Below are 22,782 nucleotides of genomic sequence, written 5' to 3'. Positions count from 1 at the left end.
AAAAAGAAGCCCAATCAAACTGGCCCCAAGTAGTCCCTGAAATCTGGAAAGTGGGCCAGATTTGGCCTGGGCCACACGGACACTGCAGATGGACCCCCAGGTAACTACAGAGAGCCCCAAACTCCCTTTCTTCCCGGGATGGTATGTTTGGGTTGCAGATCTATGGGGCTGAGCTTGGTCTCCCCCATGGTGTCAGGAAGTAGATGCCCCATAACCGCGCTGATAAGTAGCCAAAATTCACAGCAAGAATCTTGGAACCTGCTGTTCTCTGCCTTCCTGGGAGTTTTTTTCCAGCTGTGTATCTGATAATAGGACACGCATTTGAGGAAAAGGACGTGGGAGGAGAGAGCTGGGGCCTTGCCCCACTCCAGCTGGGTTCTCCATCAGCTGCTCCCCTGCCCCTGGAGCATATGGCCACCACTGTGGTGGGACCCAGGTCACCCCAGGTCTCCTGTGGCTCAAGGCAGTGCCTGGGCTGAGTGCTCATGATGCGGTCCACAGCCTTGAGGATTCTCCCCAACTGGCTTCCTGCCTCTGTACCGCATACCTTTTCTCAGTTTCCTCTTTGTTTTAAGATAATTTTCCCCCAAGTCTTTGGCCATTTCTGTCAGTCTGGGGAGCAGGAGAAGCAGGCTGTCCTTGACCAAAGAGAAGGGCTCTCATGGCCAACCAAAAGGCCCACCCACTCCGTTGTAACTCAGTTCCACTTGCCACCCTCATATGATCCTCATCAGCTCTTCTCTGCATAGCTGCAAGGCCTCCTCCTCCTAGCTGACCTCCCAGCCTGCAGTCTCAGTAGGCCATCTTCCTGCAAACCTGGGCCTAGAACCAACAGCTCCCCGGAGCCTTCCTCATCTTGCTCCTCCAGCTCCTGGACCACCCTGTCCTGGGACATGCTTGCTTTTTTGCACTATCAGGTGGCATGGTGGTGTTTATCTAGGTGCTGGGCTCCCTACTACTGTGCACGCCTCCAGGACTGAATCCAAGTCTGCTTCCTCAGGTTCTAGAAGCTGGTGCAGAGTTGGCTTTTGGTGGTGTTTGCAGAGTCTACATTCCACTAACTGAGCTCTCTGCCAACATGGTGCTGCCTTGTTCAGGGTGTGGGTTCAAGGCCAGCGCTGGGCAAAATTGTGACAAAGGGGCCTCAGCCCCAGGCTTCGTGTTCTCCTGCTTGGTGCCCCTACGCAAGATCCTGCACGTCCCCCTACCACCGCTGTCATCTTCAAAACCCTCATTACCACTGTGATTGAGCACTTACCTTGTGCCCTTCACCGTGAGACCCTGACTGCAGTTGCTCCTTTTATCCTTACCCCAACATCTGCTTTCAAGGAACAATCTCGAGTCCAGTCACATTCAAGTTTGAAGCTTAGTCAGAGCTTGATGTACCACGAATGGTGAGGAACGGAGGCCAAGGCACCGAAACTGTCGTGATGGGTTGTGAGGTCTGGTGACCAAAAAGGGAGTCACTCAGGGGAGGTGGTGACCTTCCTGGTCCTGCAAAAGCTCCAGGGAATGATTATGTGATAGGCTGGGCCACTTTGAAAGATACCTTCTCCTATGTGGGTGGGGCTCATGGCAAGGTCTGATTGGCTGAGAGCTCCCCAGTGGCCCAGCTGATTGGATGACTGAGAAGTCCCTCCTCAGCAGGGGCATGCCCCAGGCACTCCTCTCAGAAGCCCTCCCTCCTCCGCGCTGAGCCCTGCCCTGAGATGGCCCCTGCTGGGGCCCAGGAAGAGTGAGGGCTGGAAGCCTGTCGGTGCTCAGCAAATATGCCATCTCTGGATGCTGGGGCATCTTAGACCTCACCAGGAGGCGGGGCTGCCGAGCAGCTCCATCACCACAAGGAGGCCACGTCGCAGCATGGCCTTTCCATAATCCCTCAAGGTGACTGATCAGAGTCAGGGGCATGGACCTGCAGCCCCCAAGGGACCCTGATTCACTCTGTGCTTGAACAGCTACCTCCCCCTCTCTGGGCCTCCGTGTCCTCCTCACTTATAAGATGAGGGACAAGGCCAAAGGCTCTGCTGAGGCCCCCAACGCCCATCCTCCAGTTGTTCTATGCCACACCCCTGAGGTGAGGAGCAGACAGTGAACGCGAGGCCCACGGAAGTTGGGAAGAAGGGGGTGCGTGGTCAGAAGTCAGTGGTAAGAAACCCAAATGTCTGGAAACACTCAGGACTTATTTAAATGAGCTACTCCCAATGTCCCCACAGGGGCAGCTGACATCAGTGACAGACGTTGTGAGTGGGTCGATGCATCAGTGGTTTTTATTGCTGTTAACACAGTGGCCGGATGGCGCCTGGACATTAACAGGGCATGAGGGTGAGCAGAACGTCCTCCTTCACGGAGCTTTCGCTGCAAAAGCTGTACCTGCAGACAGCAGTGAGAGCTTTGTAAGTGTTGGGCAGCTTTACGTGGGGTTTTGGGCTGTTAAGAAATGGTCATGGCTAATTTCCAATTCACAAGGAATGAGGGGAACACTAGGGTTGTAGCTTCAACCAGTCACTGGAAAACCGATTGGAGCTTGGAGCTTCCATGAGACAGGCGGCTGGTGTCTGCGACAAGGTGCCCTGTGGGTGTTGCTCACAGTGGCCCTGGTCTCTGCGACCTCAGTCTGACAGGACCGTCAGGCCTTGAGGCAGCGGCTGGACCTCTCACTGGCCTCCTTCTCCACAAGTACCCGTGTGCCCTCCTTGAACACAGCAGACTGGTTTGCAGATGGGCTCTCTCTGGACCGAGCCCCTCTGGAGACGGGATTCAACCTTCTAAAAGCGACAGTAAATTGAGCTCCTACTCACTATGGGCGATGGCGCTGACTCATCCGGGCAGACTTCATCCTCACAAGCCATGTGTGAGGAGGTGTTACTATGAGTCGCACATAACAGGAGAGGAAGCTGAGGTGCGGAGGGCTCTCAGTGAGTGGAGGAACCAAGGTGCAAAGGCAGGTCTGATGGTTCAAGCCTCCCTTGACCTTGCCTTCCACACCTGGAGTCGGTGGTTCTTTCCCTTTGGGCTCCCCACTCCCTGCCTCCCAGGGGTGACACGGGGCTGGTTACTCTGAACATCAGTGTCTCCATTTGTAGAAGAAGGCACTGTTCCCTCCCATGATTGCCGAGAATCCCATGTTAATAATGCAAAATGTCATGACAGTCAATGTAAAAATGTATAAAAGATTAAAAAAAAAAAAAACCCAATGCGGATATAAGTGGCTATCATGCCTGTTATTCCAAGAACCATGAGCTTCTTGGGCCTCCCCGCCTTTGATCTCTGAGGCTTTGCTGGGTTTTCTCTCTCATCTTCACCACGGTCCCTTTGTATTTCACTTGTCTTTCCTTACTGCTCTGACTATCTCTGATCCTACTTCCGGTTCTCCTAGCACCTTGAGCCCTGCCGCCTGTGTTCGGGGCTCCCTGCCCCTCATACCCCAAGCCCATCGCCCCCACTCACGTCCTTCCCAGTGGAAATCCCTCAGCCCGGGAGATCCTCGTGGCCCCCTTTCCCCTCCATCATGGCCTGCCCTGGCCCCCTGGCTCTCTGCCCTCCTCTCTAGCCACACTCTTTGGGCCCCTCTGGTGAGTTCTTTCTTCTGTCATTTGACCTTTCATGTGAACCTTAGGTCCAATGGTGCTCAACAGCTAACACGCAAACTCTTCAAGAGCAGGCTCTGCCTTTGTATCCCCTACCATTTGCCAGGCATACAGTAGGTACTTAATAAAGTCAGAGGAAGGTGGGAAGAAGATGCTGGGGGTGGGGGAGAAACCAAGAGAGGGAGAACCGCATTTTTCCTTTGAAGCCACGTCATTGGGGAGGAATTCTAGTCAGCAGGCTCCTTAGCAGGACTTGCAATCCTAATGGGGCAATGAGAAGAATTTGAAGGATGTCCAAGAAGCGCTTGGACTAAAATCTTGATTTCTCCATAGCCTCCCCATGATGATGTTGATTGTTTTAAAATGTTACTTACTGGCTGTTTTCCTAACATCAAAAAATTTGAGTAATTTGACGAATTCAGCTTTTTTTACCCCCCAAACTAGTTTGTGATGTTTGATGCTGTTTTGATCTAACTACATTTTAAAAATCTGATGTCCAACATTAGCTTCCCTTAAGGTAGATTTCCTCTGCGGTTGATAGGCAGGGGAAGACGGGACTCAGGGATTCAGGCCACGGGAGGGTTCAGGTGGGAACTGATGGACTCAGGGCCTCAGGGCTGGCCTTGAGTACATTCTATTCCATTTCTAGAAAGTGCAGGAAGTCACGGCCTTTCCTCAGAAAACCTGGAAGGTACAATACCCTGACTGATTTGGTCTTGTATCTGTTTCCTTCTTCAGATCTGCCTGTGAGCAAGTCATCTCCTGGAAACACTCTGCATTTTTAAGGTTCTAATGATACCATCTTCTTCTGACACCTTTTTAACTACACAGTCCCAGGATCCAGGCTACGGTCCATTTCCTAATGGGGCTCTGGGAACTCACTTTAGAGGCTCATTGTCGTCCGATGGGGGTGGGCAGGGAGGTCCTGGGCGCACCTGGAGCCTTCAGAGGGCTCTCCACCAGCTTCCTTAGTGCTCTGCTCTAGCTGAGAGATCCTTTTGCCGCTGACCACCTGGCTGGACCAGTCCCTCTGTCCTCCCTGACTCACAGGGATAGGGAGGACCCCACAGGGGTCATTCAGCCTGAGGTGTGACTGTGAAGTCTGCCAACCCACCCTCCCTGCCTGGGGGAGTCACATTCTCTGAGGTCCGAGTCGAGCAACCTCACCTAACTTCCCAAACCTCAAGACCATCAGTGACCATGTTCCCAGGATCCCCTTCCACAAAGCCACCCCAGGAGGGTTCTACTGACCACAGTTGTGGTCCCAGCCTTGGGGGACAATCGTTTTGCCCCCCTCAGGTCACTATGCCCACATCCCTCCAGCTGCTCTACAGTAAAGGACACTGAAAGTCAGGATAAAGATTCTGCAAGGATTGTTACCTCAGCTCTCCCTTGTCCTATCTCAGATTTTATATCTTTTGCTAAAATTGCTTTTTTAAATTATCCTGAAATTTCATGATCTTCCCCTCTTTAAAAGGTAGCTACTCTCTAGCTCATATTTATAAGCTTATACCATCAGAAATTATTTCTTTCTTCTCTTTCTCATTTTTCCTCCTTATCTTTCCTTGAAGGCACGGTGATAGCATCTGTATCCTTCTCAGATAGGGCTGAGAACACCCGATAGAAAGGCTTTATGCCGTCTGTCAATTGCTTGCCCGCAAAGAAAGGGCGCCAGATGGGTAGATTGTCTGGGCTTTGCTGGCTGAACCATGACTAACTCTCCGGGGGGAGTTTGCATTACAAGCACCAATCTCTACCAACATCCTTAGGCACAAGCCAGCGAAGATATACATACACTGTTCTCTCATCTCCCTTTTGCACGGTGATCTTGGCTGCGCCCACTTTGGGGAAGGTTGGGTTTACCACATTGTTATTCCAGAGGAACTTGACTTTTTCAATTGTTCCAACATCAAGCTTTGCATCAAATTCTTTGGAATGGGTAGAGCCTGGTTTGAGAATCCCCCTTGAAATAAAGAGATAGAAACAAGCTCTAATGACAGATAAGGCCAAAACACTTTTTTCTACTCGAGATTGATGAGATCAGTTCTTAAAAATTAATTCTCAAATAATGGATGAAGAAATGGAGAAACCCCTTATACACCAGCAGCCTCACACTATTATTTGAATATTGTTTTCTCAAACTCAAGTTAATTTCTACTCAAAATGTTCTTATAGAAAACTATATAATTCCTTCCTATTATTTTTTTTTTTCTGGAAGAACTATTTGTATAGTAATAAGTTATCCACTTCGTTTAACCCAACAAGCATGTGTTTCTATGCTAATCAGGAAACATGACATCTGGGGGCGGGTAATATTAGATACATTCTTTTAAAAATGGATCTACTGAAAGAGAAAAAACTAAATGCCTGGATTTATAATTGAGAAAAGAAAATTGTCAGCAGAAGTCTGAAATTGACTTTACCACATAAAGTAAATAATTTAAAATCAATTGATAAAAAGATGATAAGCATTTCGGTACATGGATTTGAAGGCCCTGTATGTCAGCCAGTGAGATATGATGCTCAAAAAGGAAACTCACCTGAAGACATCAAATTGGTGAGTATTTCCCTTACTTCCAAACAAAGCAACTTTGACCTGACCAGTGGCTGTTCTTCCAGACAGTGTTAGGGAAACCCCGTATCTCCAGCCTGCACAGGGGATAGAAAAGAGTTCAATTTATTCATGCACAAAACAGTTGACCCAAATTTCAGAATCCTGTCCCCCACCCCCTTACACTAAGACATCAAAATATAAGAAATCGTACCTGTTAAGGTACAACTCAAACCAGGCTATAAGGAGAAGGACATCTCTAGCAGCACCCCCTCTAGACCCACACTGCCCAAGAAAGGGGCCACTACCCACATGTGGCTGCTTAAATTTAAATGCAAATTAAATAAGATCAAAAATTAATTCCTCAGTCTTACTAGCCACATGGCAAGTGCTAAATTACCACATGCGGCTACCCCCTACTGTATTGGACAACAGAGAACATTTCCATCATGGCAGAAAGTTCTGTTGGACAGCTCTGCTCTAGAGGGACCGCACTAGGAGATGAGATGAAAAGAGAAGGGACATGGGCTTGTTCCCATGTTTGGAAAGGTGGCTCAAGAGTGCCGTCCTGTGACAACTGGTCTGTGTCACATCTATGCAGCCCCAGTGGCCCAAGTGGTGTCCAGCAGAGAGCAGGGCTTAGTTACCCAGATCTATACCTGCAGAGCTGTCTCAGTGCCCATGCGCACGCATGCACACAACCTACACACATATAACTACACTGAGCACACACACACACTCACGCACGCATAAACACGTGCACACACCCACACACGTACACACATATGTACATAAACAGCACACATCGCTCGCCTCACTCCTACTCGGCTTTCACATCCTCAGAGAGATTGTCCCCGTCCCTTTCAGGGTCAAGTCCTCGGTTCCACGGTGCCACAGCAGCGACCCGCCGCACCCAGGCTGAGCGTAGCTGCGTGCTCAGTCCTGCCTTCTCTGCCGGGGTGTACATTTCACGCATAGACTGTCTCTCTCATCCCTGCATCCCCAGTGTCTAGCATAATCTGTGGCTCATAAATAAGTGTTGGTTGATGAATGAATATGTGGTTTTTGCATGTTTAATTTGTTGTTTTGAAATATGGGCCAGCATTTCATGCATCCCTACAACAGTAGAAGGATTGATTAACCAGTGTCCTTTTTAAAAATATGTAGAGTGATGGAAGTGTTCTACATCTTGATTGCAGAGATGGTTACATGGCTCTTCATCTATCAAAACTCAAAGAACTCTATACCACAGAGGGTAGTGAATTTTGTTGTAGATATAAATTGTACCTCAATAAACCTGACTTCAAAACCTAGATAAGACAGATGTTATATTTATGTCTTTATATAAACACAGTGTCTTTTTTACAGGGCAACTTCTTAGGGAACTGTCACAAGACAGGTTGGCACAAAGTGGCCCAATAATGTCCTGTCTCTACCCTATGTCCTAGACGATTCAGCAGATTTTTGGGAGAAATCACCCCTTCCTGATTCCCACCCACCCTTCACCAGAGAGGGACCCCTGCCAGGGGCATCGGGGACAGAGGGACAGAGAGGGGAAAATGGGGCAGTAGGAACTGGGCCTCTTAAGGGGCTCAGCCCAGCAAAGAGCTGGTCCCGAATAAATGTTTGATGAATGAATAGAAGAACGGGTGTGCATGACACAGTCTTCAAAATGAAAAGAACAATGGACTGTGGAATGGTAAAAATTCAGGGGTATAAAAATTGCCACAGAGATGTGCAAGTGGCTATTATCCCATCATTGATGCTTCTGTTCATTTCATGTTATTGTCACAAAATGGAAGAAAAGCAGACTCTTTCCAAATCCTTAGGCTGAGTCTTAAATGGGATCGTTTGGGCAGATGTGTCCTTTCACTGTGATAGAAGGTGCTCCCAAGTAGTTCAGGTTAGAGCCAAGCCCCTCTTGTCTAACAGAAGCTCAACTTCCTTGACGTGGGTGAGCAGGGGCAAAATATAACTTACGAGCAAAATTGCTGGAGTCTCCTGTGTTCAGGAAGAATTTCTGCTCCTCGCCACTTGTCTTGCTGGCAAATTTATCAGCGTAGTGGCCCATCTGGGGGCACCCTTGATCTGGGCAGGGGAAGCACTTGTTCTAAGGAGAAGAGAGAGATCTAGCTGTAAGGTGTGAACCGGTCTTTTTCTGACCCACACATCTCGGGGAGCAATTCTCCTACAGCCTGACTTCCCTCACCTGTAACAGGAGGGAGATTGATTTCTAACTGACTTTCCCCCAGGACAGGACCTCCCAAGACTGATGTACATCCCATCAGGATATACTGATGCCTGGGCCCCAGGTTAGATCAATGACACATCCCATCACGTGATGTGCTGGTGAATGATCAACAGCCAACTCTGGGACAAAAAGCCCCGGGAGTGAGAGCGTAGCATTTGCCAATTTCCGTGGTGTAAATATGCTGTAGTCAATATCAGAGGCCCAACCCCCGTCCTGGTATCTAGAACCCGAGCATCCACCTTTCCTTCTCTCTGGCGTATGAATTCTTCTCTCATACGTTCTTCTGTCCTTGCTCTGTCCCTGCTCTGCCCTTGGCAGAAATGTGCACCCCTTATCTTCCTCCTAAAATCTATGATTTTCCAAGCCAGATTCAAACACTGCCTTTTGCAGGAAACCTTTCTAGATCATTGAAATGATGGGTCTTCTGATTTCCCAGCATCTTCCTCACCCACATGACTTATCTAGAATTTTAGCCACCGCCTGCCTAAAATTTTTTTCCCCTCTGCTTCCCAGGATCATAAACTCTGAGGGGCAATCCAAAACAAGCAAGGGATGGTCAGAAACTGCAAATTTCCAACACAGCAGGACAACCACCATCAAGGAGGGATGATCGCTTACAGACTCAAAGGCCCTGTAGTTAGCGCAGGGGTATGAAGCAAACCCAGCAGGGTTGAGGATGCTCTCTGAGTAATACTTGTAACTTCTCAGGTGATTGCAAGCCACAAAATCCCGAGTTCCTGGGGAAAGAAAGGAGGAAGTCTGCATAGGTGGTCGGGTCGGGGGCCAACAACGTCTCTCTCTCCAAGTGGACATGTTCCAAAGTGGGACCACATTTTCAGAAATTTAAGGTAAGGTAAATTTAAGGTAAGTCCAAAAGAAATGACAGTTAACATAAAGAGGCAGATTTCCGTGTGCCATGCAATGTTCTGAGTACTCCACATGCATTGTTCCTATAATCCTCGCCTTTCTAGGGCGTGGGTACCATACCATTCCTAAGTACAGACTGATACACAAATTACAGCCTCAGATGTACAGATTACAGCGAGGAAGGGGCAGAACTGGGGATTAAACCCAAGCCCATCTGGTGCTTGAACCCTTGCCTCTAACTACTGTGCCATCCTGTGTCCCAGGCACCAGGCTAGAGGTCCTTGAAGACACAGTCAGATGTGACGTGACCTCTCAGACATGACAAAACCAGGGCAAGGACATTTAGGATAGTTCCATGCTGTGTTTAGGTGAATAAAAAGGAGAGTCGAGTAACTTTAGGTGGCTCTTTTCTCTCTTGCATAGCCTCTTGCCTTTCCTGATAACCTTCTTTGGCCCCCATATCTCCTGTCAAGGGACAGAGGTCACAGCGCACCTGCTAGACATGACCTGAACTTGCTTGACCATTACTCATGGAGAGCTTAAGCAACCCTATCCATGTAAACCCTCAGAAGGCTGTAAGAGACAAACATATAGATCTGCATTCTTAATATCTGCTTTGATGGCATCCATACGTGCTGAGTTATTTTGATCAAATTCAATAAAAATCTATACTCCTTAGATACGGTCAGACCACTAAAAGTTTAAACCTGTGTGGTGCCAAGTGATGACTTGGGCTGAAAAGTTCACTTATCCATTGTCCTTTTGACCTCATCAGATATAGAATCTGTATCTGGAGGAGGACCTCTACCGCAGGTGCGCTCCACCAGCAATAAAGAATAACCACCTGGAACAGCACAGTCTCAGCGTAGCCTTCCCTACCGGTGATCGTTTCTCATCCTGACCCAACATAAAGGAGTAGTGACTCCCATTGTGCAAATGACTTTGCCTTTGAAACGATTGGGGAATATTCTCATTTTGGCTACAGAATTGAAGCCAGTTACATGCGCTTGAACAATATCACTGACTCCCAAGGGAGAATTGGCAGAAAAATTCTCTTAGAGCCAGGATGTTTGCTTTCATGGTATTTCTTTTCTTCATTAGGTAGCTACCAATTAATTGCTTTAAGCAACTGTTTTGTCATTCTTTGTCACTTGTACAGCTGGGATGTGACGCCCTGCTCTGGCTTTACCTTCCCAAATGCCATCTAGGTCCACGATCTGGGACAGGGGGTTCTTCGCGCATCCTGGCATTTCCTCTCCTCCATTGGGGAAGAAGTCAAGGTGACCCAACAGTTGGCGTGTCCCAAAACCTGAAATGTTTGGGACAGCAATGAGCTTTTCACCATAGAGGGCTCCCTTGGTTCAAACACAATGGCACATGCTTGCAGCTAAAGCATCATTGGGCTCACCCAGGAATGGGATGAGGGGAGCTGCATCTGTATGAATCACATCAACAAAGTCAGCATCGGTGGGATCGAGTCGAACCTCTTCAGGTGTACCCTGGAAACTTGCTTCTACAGGATCCAACCCTAAAAGAGATGATCAGTGCTGCAGACCAAAAGACCTGGCCATAGGTACCAGCAGGACCACGGTGTACAGTTGCTCAGGCTACGCATTGCTCAACCCAAGGGATGCCATACTCTGAAGTCATGCAGTGCCATGGCCCTGTGTATTGAATATAGGGACAGAGAGTTTCAATGTTGCTCCTCAGTAGAGGGCTCCAGTGCATGGATAAAGAAGGGCAGGTCGCTGGAGTGGAGGGGAGTGGGAGGGATGGGGTGGCTGGGTGATGGACATTGGGGAAGGTATGTGCTATGGTGAGTGCTGTGAATTGTGTAAAACTGATGAATCACAGACCTGTACCCCTGAAACAAATAATACATTATATGTTAATAAAAAAAAAAAAGAAAAGAAGGGCAGGTGAGCCAAGAGATTTAAATTTGTCTGACCAAGGATTTTTTCCCCCACATTATTTTCTCCCATACTTGCAGATCTTTCTTCTTTAACATTCTTTTCCTCTTCACAAGTTTGAAGAAAAAAAGGGACAAAGTAGTATGGTATCATAATTAAGAACACAGATTCTGGAACTAGGCAACGTGGCTCTAAATCCCTACTCAGCTGTTTCTTGGGCAAGTGGCATGACCTTGGGCAAATCATGCAACCTTTTTTTTGTGTGCCTCAGTTTCCCCATTTATAAAATCCGGGTAATAATGTGGTTATACTAAGATTAAATGAGATAAGATATATAGGTTTTAGCACAGTGCCTGGCATATCATCATGGGCATATAAGTAAAATATTGATTATTGTTATTTCCTCCTTCTTGGCAGGGCTCCTGAATTTGTCAATAGCTCTTTGGCAGTCTGGCCAGAGCAACTGAAAAGGCATAAACATAATTGTCTACTGAAAATAAAAGGGAGAGCTCCTATAAAGTAGAGGCTTGCTTGAGCCACATGACAGCAGAACCGGGTTTGAATCTCGGTTCCGCTCCTGATTCATTGCATGATTTGGGGCCGGTTATCCAATTTCCTGAGCTTGTTTCTTCAGTTCTGAGAATTAAATGAGGAAATGTAAAGCACTTGGCATAGCATTTGGGACAAATAGGCACTTCATCTATGCTTACTATAATAATGATAATAGCATTATATTATTATGATGGTATTATATAGATATATTTTGTTGCTGTTGTTATACATTAGAGGCTTTGCTTGGGTTAAAAGAACGATCTGAGGACTGGTGCCTGGGTTTCCTCTACCAGGAAGTGTGTGACTTTCATGTGCCATTCTGCCCTTGATTTCAAAGAGAAGGGGGAAGGGACTAACAATGTGGACTCTTAACTGTGTTTGCTCAGGTTCACACTAGCTTTCTTCTCCATTTTCCTGGGTGCTCAGTCCTGCTGAATGACCCACACTGCCAGGAAACATGGATCTAGAGAGGACGGGTGGGGACAGAAGTGGAAGAAGCAAAGGGAAACAAGGGGAAACAAAAGCACTACTTCTCCTTCCACAAAGATGGGCCTCCTGGGGGTTTCCTGAAATGTCCTGTGCGGGCTCTCACCAGCTCTACCACAGCCGAGGGGACAGACTACTTCAGGCCAGCTTCTAGCTGGACTGTGGGCTTATACCACGTTCTGGGGATACTGGGAACAAAACTTGGGGCCCTGCCCCTCAGGCCTTACCTGTAATCCTGCCCAGGCCTGGAGTCCTGCTCCCTGCCTCTCCAGCCACGTGGGCTCCCAGGCTGTGGCCGATGAGGTGGACTTGGGAAGGTGAGTAGCTGTAGTTTTCCTGGAGAGGAAAGATTGTATTTTCAGAACATTTTTGTGCTGTGGTTTTTGTAACATGCAAACCTAATGGGACTCCTCTGCTGAAAACCTTCTATGGCTCCCACCGTCCTCGGGGTCAAGCCCAAAGTCATTACAAGGCCCTCAGAACTTTCCTGACTCAACATTCATTTTTCTAGATTCTAGCCAAACCCTATGTGGAACTTTCAGGCCTCAGATACATCATATTCTCTCATCTTCGGGTCTTGCCATCCACTCCGCAACCACTTGCCCAGCTCACGTCAAAACAGCCTACACATCAGCTCTCTACGTAAATGTCTCTCCCTGGGAGACATCCTTAACCACTCCCCTAGCCCCCTTCCCCCCGCCTGGATTAGCTGCCCCCCCATGCGCTCCCATTAAGCCCTGTAGTGCCCCCATTAGAACGCTGACCATACTCTGTTGTCATTGTAAGTCTTCACCATGAGCTTCTTCAGGGCTGGGATGCATCCTTTTGACCTCTTAGCAGAGCTCCTGACACTGTGCCCTCCGCCCTCCCCCAATACTGGAGAACAAACAAACGACATAAAGCTGCGAGTGTTTGCACACGTAGGGCTCAGAGGTGTTCACCCATTTGTACGCATTCGCTGATCTTCAGTGCCTCCAGAACAAACATCATTGGTTTTAATTTTTGCAGGGGTGCAGAAGTAGTTGGAAACAACCGGATCTTCTGTAGACCCCTTAACTCGAAGACAGAAATGGCTGGGGCCTTTATTTGGTATAGAACAGAGTCCTGAAGAGTTAGTGACTTCACTGAAAGGATTAAAGACTTAAAGAAGTAGCCAAAATGGAAGAGCAGGGTAGATAAAAAACAGCTGAATTGATTGTGACAAACGAAGTTCTCGGACACCAATAGGATCATCAAAAGGGCAAATGCTTCCCCTTTGGTTCCATGTGACTCTCCCTGGCAATGTCGTATTTGTCCCACGGAGAGAGGGCCTGGTGTAGTGGGGGGCACCCGGGCGCTAGGCAGCTCTTGTATTAGCCCGTGCTATGCTTTGGGGGGCAAATCCTTTGATCTTTTTGGGCCTTAGTTTTCATATCTGTCAATGGAAAATGATAATAAAAGTCCCCACCTCTTAAGTGTTACCCATTACGGACTTTTCTTCCACTGCCGTGTCATTATTAAGGCAAATTTCAGTGTTAGAAGTAAGATTCTGAGACAAATACCAATTCTTTCTATTTCTTTTTTTAAATATCTAACTCCCAGCTGCATCTTCAGCCAACAGAGACCAGTGGGCGCTGCCTGCCTCGGCAGCAGCCCAGCCGGCGGACTCACCGAGAGCAAGCTGAGCAACTGGGCCACCTGCGCGCCCACCACCCGCACGTTGTTGGCGGCCTGTGTGTACGTGGTTCGGGAACCTTTCTTCCAGTCCACGCAGATGCAGTTCACCTCCTCGACTTTGAACATGTTCTGGTGTTGAAGAGACGCCAGGATGTTATCATAGGGGCACGTGAAACCACATCCAACCAGGGCTCTGAAATGGTCGCTAGGAGTTATTATTGGTCGTTGGGTCTTTTCCTTGTTGGCCACTGAGACACTCTAGGCTTTGTTAGGAATCCTGTCAGTTGGGAATTAGCCCTCGGAGTGCTCGCTACAGGAAAGGCAAATCCATTCCCTCTCTAGCGTGTAGATTAATTAAAAGCTGGCCATTCCCTGGTTTTCTTTGACCAAATTCAGTAAAGCTGATTAGGTTGTGGGGAAACAGTGGCATCATTAGAAGAGCTCTATTTTGAAGAGGAAAGGTGTCAAGTGCACTCTCTGGTGGCAAAGGTCTAAATGACCTTGTGGATTTGACCTCTAGCCATCCTCTTAGCCTAGTGGCAAAGCTGCCAGTAACTGGCCTTGCCTTCACCCCAGGCTGCTGGGCATTTACTAAGTTTTTACGGTCAAGATAGCACAGTATTTCATGGAGGAAACACATACAGCAGATATTTGAAAAACAAAACTGCACTGACTTAAAAGAGATTGAAGAATTCTGAATGGAAAACTTCTTCCAGGATGTCAAAGAAACTGATAATATCCTTAGACCGTCTTGCCAGCTAGTGCATGCGACCAGCTTGAGTTTAAAATGGTACTATGAACTTAAAATCCACATTTTAGTTAAATCAGAAAAATAGAATTTTTCACATATGTGATCCTAATAAGTGTGATCACACACACACAGAGACCAAGAGCTGTTTCTCAGGACCTTTATTTTTAAAGCAACCCTGAGGATTCTCTTATCAACCGGAGGAATTTGGGGTGTAAACGATATCTTATGACTTATCCACTAAGATACGTATTCATGAGGGGCCCCTGGGTGGTCGTGGCTCAGTCAGTTGAGCAACCGATTCTTGGTTTCGGCTCAGGTTATGATCTCAGGGTCGTGAGATCGAGCCCCACTTGGGGCTCCGTGCTCAATGCAGAGTCGGCTTGGGATTCTCTCCTTCTGCCTCTTCCCCCCCAATAAATAAATAAAATCTTAAAAAAAAAGATACTGATTAATGATGGGAAAGATGAGATGGCAAGAGCTAAACGCTTGGTAAATCAAGGCCAACCGCAGAACGACTTTCATTTTCTAGATTTGTAACTTTCCCTGTTGGCATTATAGGCGGGAATTATTAACGTGTGGGGAAGGCAGGCTGCTAGGGTACATTCTTAGGTGTCAGAGAGATAGATTGCATCAGTGTACACATCAGAGGAAAGGATGATGGCATGTTACGTATTTGTGTGGGTGCCTGTGCACGAGTGTGTGCACGTGTGTGTGTGTGTTCTTCCGTTGTGTGTCCTTCTAACCAGTAGACGCTGTCTTACATATAGTTTTGGCACTTTCTATTCTGCCATTTGGTCTCCTGGTCCATCGTAAGTTCTCCATTTGTCAAATAAATGGTTGTAGCAACACATCATCTCAGGGATGAACAAAAAGAACATAATCCTTCAGTTACAGGCAAACCAGATGCCCTCACTCAAAAAGAAAGCAGATCTTTGGCCTTGATTTTGCCAGAAGTAAGATCGTGGACATGTGTGCCTGTCCAGCAAATGCTACCGCTTCAGGCCATGGATGTGGTCCGGAACCGTGGAAGTCAATTCTTATTTTTGCAAGGAGGGGCGTTTTAATTGTGTAAAGATAACCTCTTATGTAGGGATATGTAGGGATTTCGTGTTTTCAAGCTGATCTGCTGCGCTCGCTGAAAGGGGGGGAGCTTTAGCGGGCAGGGGAGGCAGCCTGCTGGGCTGGGAGCCGGCCCCTACCTGGCACATGTCCAGCAGCCAGTTTTCTTCTCCCTTGTCTATGAAGCCGTGGATGATGAACCGGGTCTTCTTGTCTCTTTGAAAATTTGACGCCTCAATCGTTGATGGATCAGAGGGAAGGAGAGTCTGTGACAAAAGCAGAATTTTGCATTATTTTGCAGCCCAGTCACTCGGGCCAGCTTCTCCTTCCCCATCTCGCCTGTCTCAATGCCATGACCTTTCCAAGCTTAGCACAAAAGCCACCCCCTCCAGGAAGCCCGCCCTGACTCTCCTTTTCCTGCCTGCCCCTGCCCCCAACCCACCCACACCCAGTCAGGAATTACTGCCTCCACTGGGGCTGGATTACAGCTCACAGTCTTGCCTTTCATAGGGTTCTTGGTAGATGGCAAGCTCTTGGCCCCACACCAGAATCCCATAACCAGTTAGAAGTTCTGGCAAATGTGAACAATTCATTCATTCGAGCCAACATTTTACAGACGACCTACTCTGTCCAGGTCTGGCTAGGCCTGGGGAGCGGCTGGAGGGATAAGGCGCGACAGAGCACGGTGGGGGAGGAGGGTACAGGGAGACAAGGAACTTCTAGTCTGATGGGTGAGCACAACCCCTCCCCCAGTCACGATGACGCTAAAATGACAGAGGTCTCACTTGAAAGTTGTTTGGGTTCTTGTTGGTGTAGAGCAGGAAGCGGGTGTCGATTTTCTCGGGGCTCCAGGGGAGAACTTTCAGGGGCCTGATTGCAGTCCCCGCCCAGGGCTCCGAGTCAGAAAAGCACCCGATTTGTTCATAGCAAACTTCCTTTGCTGTAGAGAAAGGATGAATCTGCTCACGGCTCAGCGCCCCAGGCTCTGGGAGGTCACAGCTGCTCCGGTCCTCACTCTCCTGTCTGGGGACGGTCTGAAGACAATGGAGACACCCTGCCTCTCCCCAGTGCCACCTTCTGATCTGGGACCGGTGCCACTGAATCCCACAGAAACCCCAGCTGTGCGGCCGCTCGGAGCCACCATCAGAACTTAGAAGCTCCCATCCCCAGCTCTCCAGATCTGTTTATTTGACTAATGGGATAATGCACACTGATAAGTCAGTATGTTAGCCCAGGTGGGTGTTTAATGCTTTACCTAGAAAAGTCTAGCCTAGAGCACCTGGACATGAAGACCGGCCAGTGCGGTGATGCTCTGAAGTGGGTTCCGCTCGAAGTGCCTGCTCTCTCAGGCAGCAGGTCAGCCTCCCCGCCCCCCCACTGCCCCACCCCGCTCTGGGACCTCAGGGTTGTCTGGAGCCACGGAAAGCTCTGCCCTGCCATGGGTTGGGCTTTCTCTGGCCAGTGCTGAGATGCTGCATTTATGCCCTTCCCTGGGGGCAGGTGATGTTTCCTACCTTCGACTGCTCCCAGCAGAAAAATCGCGATTGTCCAGATGCTCACCATCTACAATAAATTCGGACATTCTCAGCCTCACCAAACGTTACCAGAGCAATGAGCACAGACTCTCGGGAATTCCAGGCTATATGCTTCGACCCCTGCTGGGAGGACGGCAAAGGGGACTTACCCTGTGGGATGTTCCAGGCCTTCCCCGCCTCTCAGTCAAGGGCCCAAGCCTTCTTTTTATACTGGAGCCTTATCATTTGGAGCCCGCTTCAAGGGAACAGCAGCTCATGATGGAACAGGCTGTGTGCACTTAATATTGTAATCTGCACAAACACACAAAACAAGGCTAATTATAGCAGTCAAATCTTCCCACAAGTCTGGGAAGATGAAAGAATGCTTCATTCAAAGGGGGTGAAAGGTCCCTACCTTTGTACCTATGTACCTGTGCATGTAATTAGGAGCCATGGGGGCCCCACTTTCTCGTTCTCTATTTTATCACCGAGTAGTTCACACACCCCAGTAAGGACACAGCAGCAAACTCTAATAATGGAGGGTAGTATTTTTCACCTAGAATAGATGGAAATGTCCCCCAAATAGCTGAAAGTTCTGATCAAGAAAATCTCCTCTCTCCGTCTGTCTGTCTGTCTGTCTCTCTAATGCTCTCTGTCTCTCTAGCAGTCTAATACCTGAGCACATGAGCTTTGGAGGAGACTCAGCAAACCCCACAATAGCCTAAAACCTAATCCTCCATTAACTACCTGTTCCAGTGATCAATTGCCAGGTAATGAATCAGCGCAAGACATAATGGTTTAAAACAAGAGCAGTTATTCTATTATCCTACTAAAATTTTGAAGAGCTAAGCTAAGGAGCCTCTAAAAGCCCATATCATCAGGCCACGTCGCGTCTGTGGAATTTTCCCAGACTGTCTGAAGGTTGCACACCTGTCCTATGAGATCAGGCCCCTGCGAGGCCCTCATGAATGACCCACTGACCCATGCATCTGTGAGTAGCCTGGCCAGTTCACACCACAGGCAGATAAGCCTTCACATGGCAAACACCACCGGTGCCCTATTGCACCCCCCCAAATTAGATACGCCTGAACATCAAAGTTCACGCACTTCCTGAATAACCAAAATTCTGGAAGACAGCCTTCCTATTGAAATGCAAAAGACTTCCCCTGGGGTCATAAAGAATAGCAGCCAATAGTCACTGAGGCTCCCTGGGTGCAGTCACTGGGCACGTATTACCTAATTTATGTCTTCAACAACCCCATGAAGTGAGTACCATTATTTGCCCCCCTTTATGGGTGTGGAACTGAGGCACAGAGAGACAAGTAAATTGCTTCATGCTGATAAAGTCACCCAGGAAATGAGTGACAAGATGGGATTTGCATTCAGACCAAACAGAGTGAAATAAGGACTTGCCGAACATTCAGTTAATCTGAGCAAGTTGTCTATCAGAGCTGTTGAGGGTCAACCACAGAGGAGAGGGGAGAAACTGACAGAGAACAGTTGAAACAGAAAATAAATTTCCCCTGCAGTGGCAGACTTGAGTTGTATGGGTGACCTAAGTGATGAGATATTTAAACTTTGGAAATCTGTTCATATGGTCTAGGAAGGTGCTGGAGCGATTTATAGACTGTGGTGAAGTCAAAGGCATTTATGCTTGTTTTTGACATTGCGGTGAAGAGATTCATGATAATCTGATGGTGGATGAGTAGGTAAATTCGTTGGTAGGTGATGTCAGATGACCTTGTCTGCCTCTTGGACCTCTTCTCTTTACCCTCCACATTGGCCTCATTGGCCGCTATCAAACATGCCAAATCCTTTCCTGCTTCAGGGCCTTTGCACTTACTGTCCCCATATCCTAAAACTCTCCTTCCTAGACTTTCACTGGGCTGGCTCCTTCTTGTCATTCAACAGTTAGTTTACATGTCACCTCTTTTTAGTGAGGCCACTGCTAAGCACCCCTGAAACCCATTCACTGCCAGCCCACTACCTGACCCCAGACCCCAGTTCCCTAGCACCTTATGTGTTTCCTTCAGATCACTTGTCACGGGTTATAATTATCTATCTTGTTTATCTGTTTATTTTTTTTGCAATCACACTTTTCTCCCCTTGGAATGCAATTCCCTAAGGACAGAGGGACAGAGACCTCATCTGTTTGGGTCGCTGCTACACCTCCAGCCTCTAGAACCATGCCTGGCACTGAAGTGGTTCTGAATTAATGAAAGGATGAATGTACACATGAATGGAATTCTTTGGCATTTTACCCTTATTTTGAGAGTGCATTTCAGGGCTGGGGAAGGGAGATAGGACACTGTTTAAAGGAGGGGAAAGAAAGAGATGTTGGCCTTCTGATGAGCAGGCAGAATGGAAGCATCTGATTAGATTTAGGGACAACAGTCATCACATGATCTGCCATGATTTTCCTGGGGGGTCAGGCCCGCAAGCCTGTTCCCCCTCAGCTCCCCTCACTGCCAGTTCATCTATGGGCTCCATGCTTACCCCAAGGGAAAGGCCCTGCCTCAGGTGTTCGATGGTGGAAACTGCCTCAGGGTGATCAGAGTTGATGGAGAAATCCTCCAAGCAGGACAGGAGGGTTTAATCTGCAGCAGCCATGGGGTTCTGGTGGTGACAGTGCGTGTGGGCTCCTGACCCTGGAAGATAGGGACACGGGCATTCAGAGAGTAGTTTTCTTTCTTAAAAAAACTGTATTTCACTCATGTTTGTAAATGGGTAATGAATGCATGCTCCTATACATCTGATATGGTACAAAGTTAAAATGGTTCCTTTACCAGCTCTTTGTGTGTCCTTCCAGATATATATATATATATATATATATATATATATATATATATATATACTATATTTTACTTAAAAATATAAATGGTTGGGGGGTCAGGGGGGCTCAGTCAGTTAAGCATCCAACTCTCAGTTTCAGCTCAGTCATGATCTCAGATTCTTGAGATCATGCGCCGCAGTGGGTTCTGCGCTCAGCATGGAGTCTGTTTAGGATTCTCTCCCTCTCCCTGTGCCCCAGCACACACCACCCCCCTCCGCCCCCACCCATGCGCACGTGCTCTCTGTCCCTCTCTCAAATAAATAACTAAATCTTTAAAAATAAAAATAAATAAATAAAAATATGAATGGTTAGTATATATTACACACTATTTTGCAACCTGATTCTGAAAAATTAACTATGGTCCTGAAAATCATTCCTTATCAGTGCCTGTAGATCTGCACCAGTATTTTTTCCAGCTGCACAGTATTCTGATATTTGGATATTTGTCAATCCTCTTCTGATGAACATTTGATTGTTTTCAATCTTTTACTATTAAAAACAATGCTTTAGTGAATATTCTTACCCATTTGTCAGCTGGAAGGATGGTGTATCTGTGGGATAAATTCCTACAAGTAGAACCCTTTAATAAGGGTTAAAAGATATGTACATTTAACATGTTGATAGAGGTTGCTGCCCCAGGTTTCATTATCCGAAATCCCTGTGTATGTTGGCTACTCTCCCCACCCGACTGTTGAAATAATAGTGAAGTGGAGACCATGAGCTATTTCAACAGTCAACTTTTAGAAGTATGTTAGTGATGGTTCTTTCGGTTGTAAGCAACAGAAATCAATTCTGACTAGCTAAATTTTCTTTAAAGGAGATATTCATTGGAAGAACATTGCAGCATCTCATGGAATCCATGAAGTTGTTAAACCATGAGATGTAGGGAAACCTCCCAAATGGGACCACCCTAGAGACCTCAGCAGGTTGTCCTTAGATCCCCTCTGCCTTGGACCTGATACTGCTGCAGGCTATGTGCATCTCAGCCCAGAATTTTTATTTACCAGACAATTGGCTTGGTTAGGTCAGAAGCTCTGTCCCTTGATTAATTAGCAATGGGTTATGGATCCTGTTGGGTGTGCCTGCCTGAAGGGACTCATCCCTGTGCACCCAGACATGGAGGTGAAATAGTGAGATGGGCAAACACTGTAAGTAATAAAATAAAGTAACAACCTGCAGTAATAAAATAACAGTAATAGAATAACAATCCTAATAATAAAATAACAATCTTAAATCAGCTGACTCTCATTTTGTACAAAAGCGCAGTTGGTGGCTCGGTGACGGTCGATGGGAGATTTCTTTAAAAGTATTGTTTGTGCTTGTCACGCCTTACAGTCATGATCCTTATGAATTATCAAGAGTGAATGATGACTGTGGAACCTGGATTTCCTGATCAGAAAACCTGATCAGGACCATTGTGTTGTTTTAAGATAAGAAGACGAAGCCCTGTGTTCATCGGCATAGGTTGTTCAAAACGAAGCGAACAGTACTGGACCACTCTGCTTTCTGCAAAAGTCAAAAGTGAGTGAACCAAAAAGGACTTCTGACAACAGCAGTGAGGTCAAGGCAGTATGAGAAGTTCAGAGACAAGGTCAGCCTGACCCATTGCTTAGAAAACCCTTCTGACTCCTGACCCGCCCCCAGACTTCTGTGGGGCGGACAAAGAAGTTGGGGATGGTGAGATGGATGGTGAAAATGACCCCAGGTCTTCACCCCCTCCCCGTCCCACATCCATGCCCTTCGCAGGTGATCTAGCAGCTCTGCCCATCAACAACTGGAATCTATTTCCCCATACTTGTCACTGGGCCAGATGTGTGACTGGATTTGTCATTCAATGTGATGGCAGCAACATCTTGGATCTGCTCAAAGCCATTCAACCCAGAGACCCAGCCAAGCTTAGCAGCACTGATGACTCAACCCACTCTGATCAAAGGCACGTGAGCAAATCCAGCCAAGAACAGAAGAAGCACCCAGCTAACCTGGAGATTTGTGAGCACCAATATATGCCTACTGTTTAAAGCCATCAAGTTTGGTGATGGTGTGTTATGCAGCAGTAGCTAAGTAGTTCAGGAACCCAGCTCAGCCAGACCAGGGATTCGGAGAGAACAGTTCTCGTTGAGCTCACTGGTGCCGTTCTTGGGCACACAGCATCACATGAGGGTATATTCTTTTAAGACAGCAAGGAAACTCCCCCATCTGTCAATAGACACTGTGCTCTAAGGCACTGGCTCCCAGTAAATGTCCTGGGGGATTAAACTGGACTAATCCCCTCGCAAGATGGAGGTAAGACTTTAAAGTCTTTTAGACTAATTAATTCATTCTGCAGCAGATAGAAAGATTTCTTCAAATAACAGTGACAACAGAAATATACTGAATGAACTTCTATCTCAGTCAGCTTCAGGGAATTAGGCGTATGAATATGTACACAGATGTATGGATCTCTTTGGAAACTATGACTTCATTTCTACTAGACAGCATTCCTGTCTCCATTGTGTGTGGCTCCTGGAAGCTCACAAAGTAGAGATTGAAGTTGCAAGCTGTCACCTGCCACATCCACTTGGCCAGATAGAGCCAAATGGCTGCTTTCCTCCAGCCAGTCAGCTCAGTCCTTGTTTTCTCCTTCAATGTCAAGTTCAGAATATACAGACACCTGTCATCTTGTAAGAGAACAATCTTCTGAATTTGGGGGGAAGAGTGGGGTTGGTACAAACTTGGTTTTCAGAGCCCTTTAAGTCCAAAGAGGTTGTTGTCCTGAGAAAGCTGTT

General features: G+C 47.4%; 1 protein-coding gene across 1 annotated transcript; it reads right to left on the bottom strand.

The window, feature by feature from the left end:
• Nucleotides 1-2,153: 2,153 nt before the first annotated feature.
• Nucleotides 2,154-17,381, bottom strand: PNLIPRP1 (pancreatic lipase related protein 1). Its single transcript, XM_032423281.1, has 13 exons — nucleotides 17,355-17,381; nucleotides 17,185-17,233; nucleotides 16,456-16,610; nucleotides 15,811-15,936; nucleotides 13,855-13,989; nucleotides 12,432-12,540; nucleotides 10,665-10,784; nucleotides 10,446-10,565; nucleotides 9,008-9,126; nucleotides 8,119-8,248; nucleotides 6,128-6,236; nucleotides 5,383-5,550; nucleotides 2,154-2,370 (listed from the first exon to the last, which is right to left on the bottom strand). The coding sequence occupies exons 2-13, from the start codon at nucleotides 17,231-17,233 to the stop codon at nucleotides 2,307-2,309; spliced, it is 1,404 nt and encodes a 467-aa protein (XP_032279172.1). The 5' UTR covers nucleotides 17,355-17,381; the 3' UTR covers nucleotides 2,154-2,306.
• Between the last annotated feature and the right edge of the window lie 5,401 nt (nucleotides 17,382-22,782).

Source organism: Phoca vitulina, unplaced genomic scaffold (genome assembly GCF_004348235.1).
Source record: "Phoca vitulina isolate PV1807 unplaced genomic scaffold, GSC_HSeal_1.0 scaffold28, whole genome shotgun sequence".
NCBI classification, from domain to species: domain Eukaryota; kingdom Metazoa; phylum Chordata; class Mammalia; order Carnivora; family Phocidae; genus Phoca; species Phoca vitulina.
The sequence above is the reverse complement of the archived record's forward strand: the minus strand, read 5'-3'. Positions and strand labels throughout refer to the sequence as shown.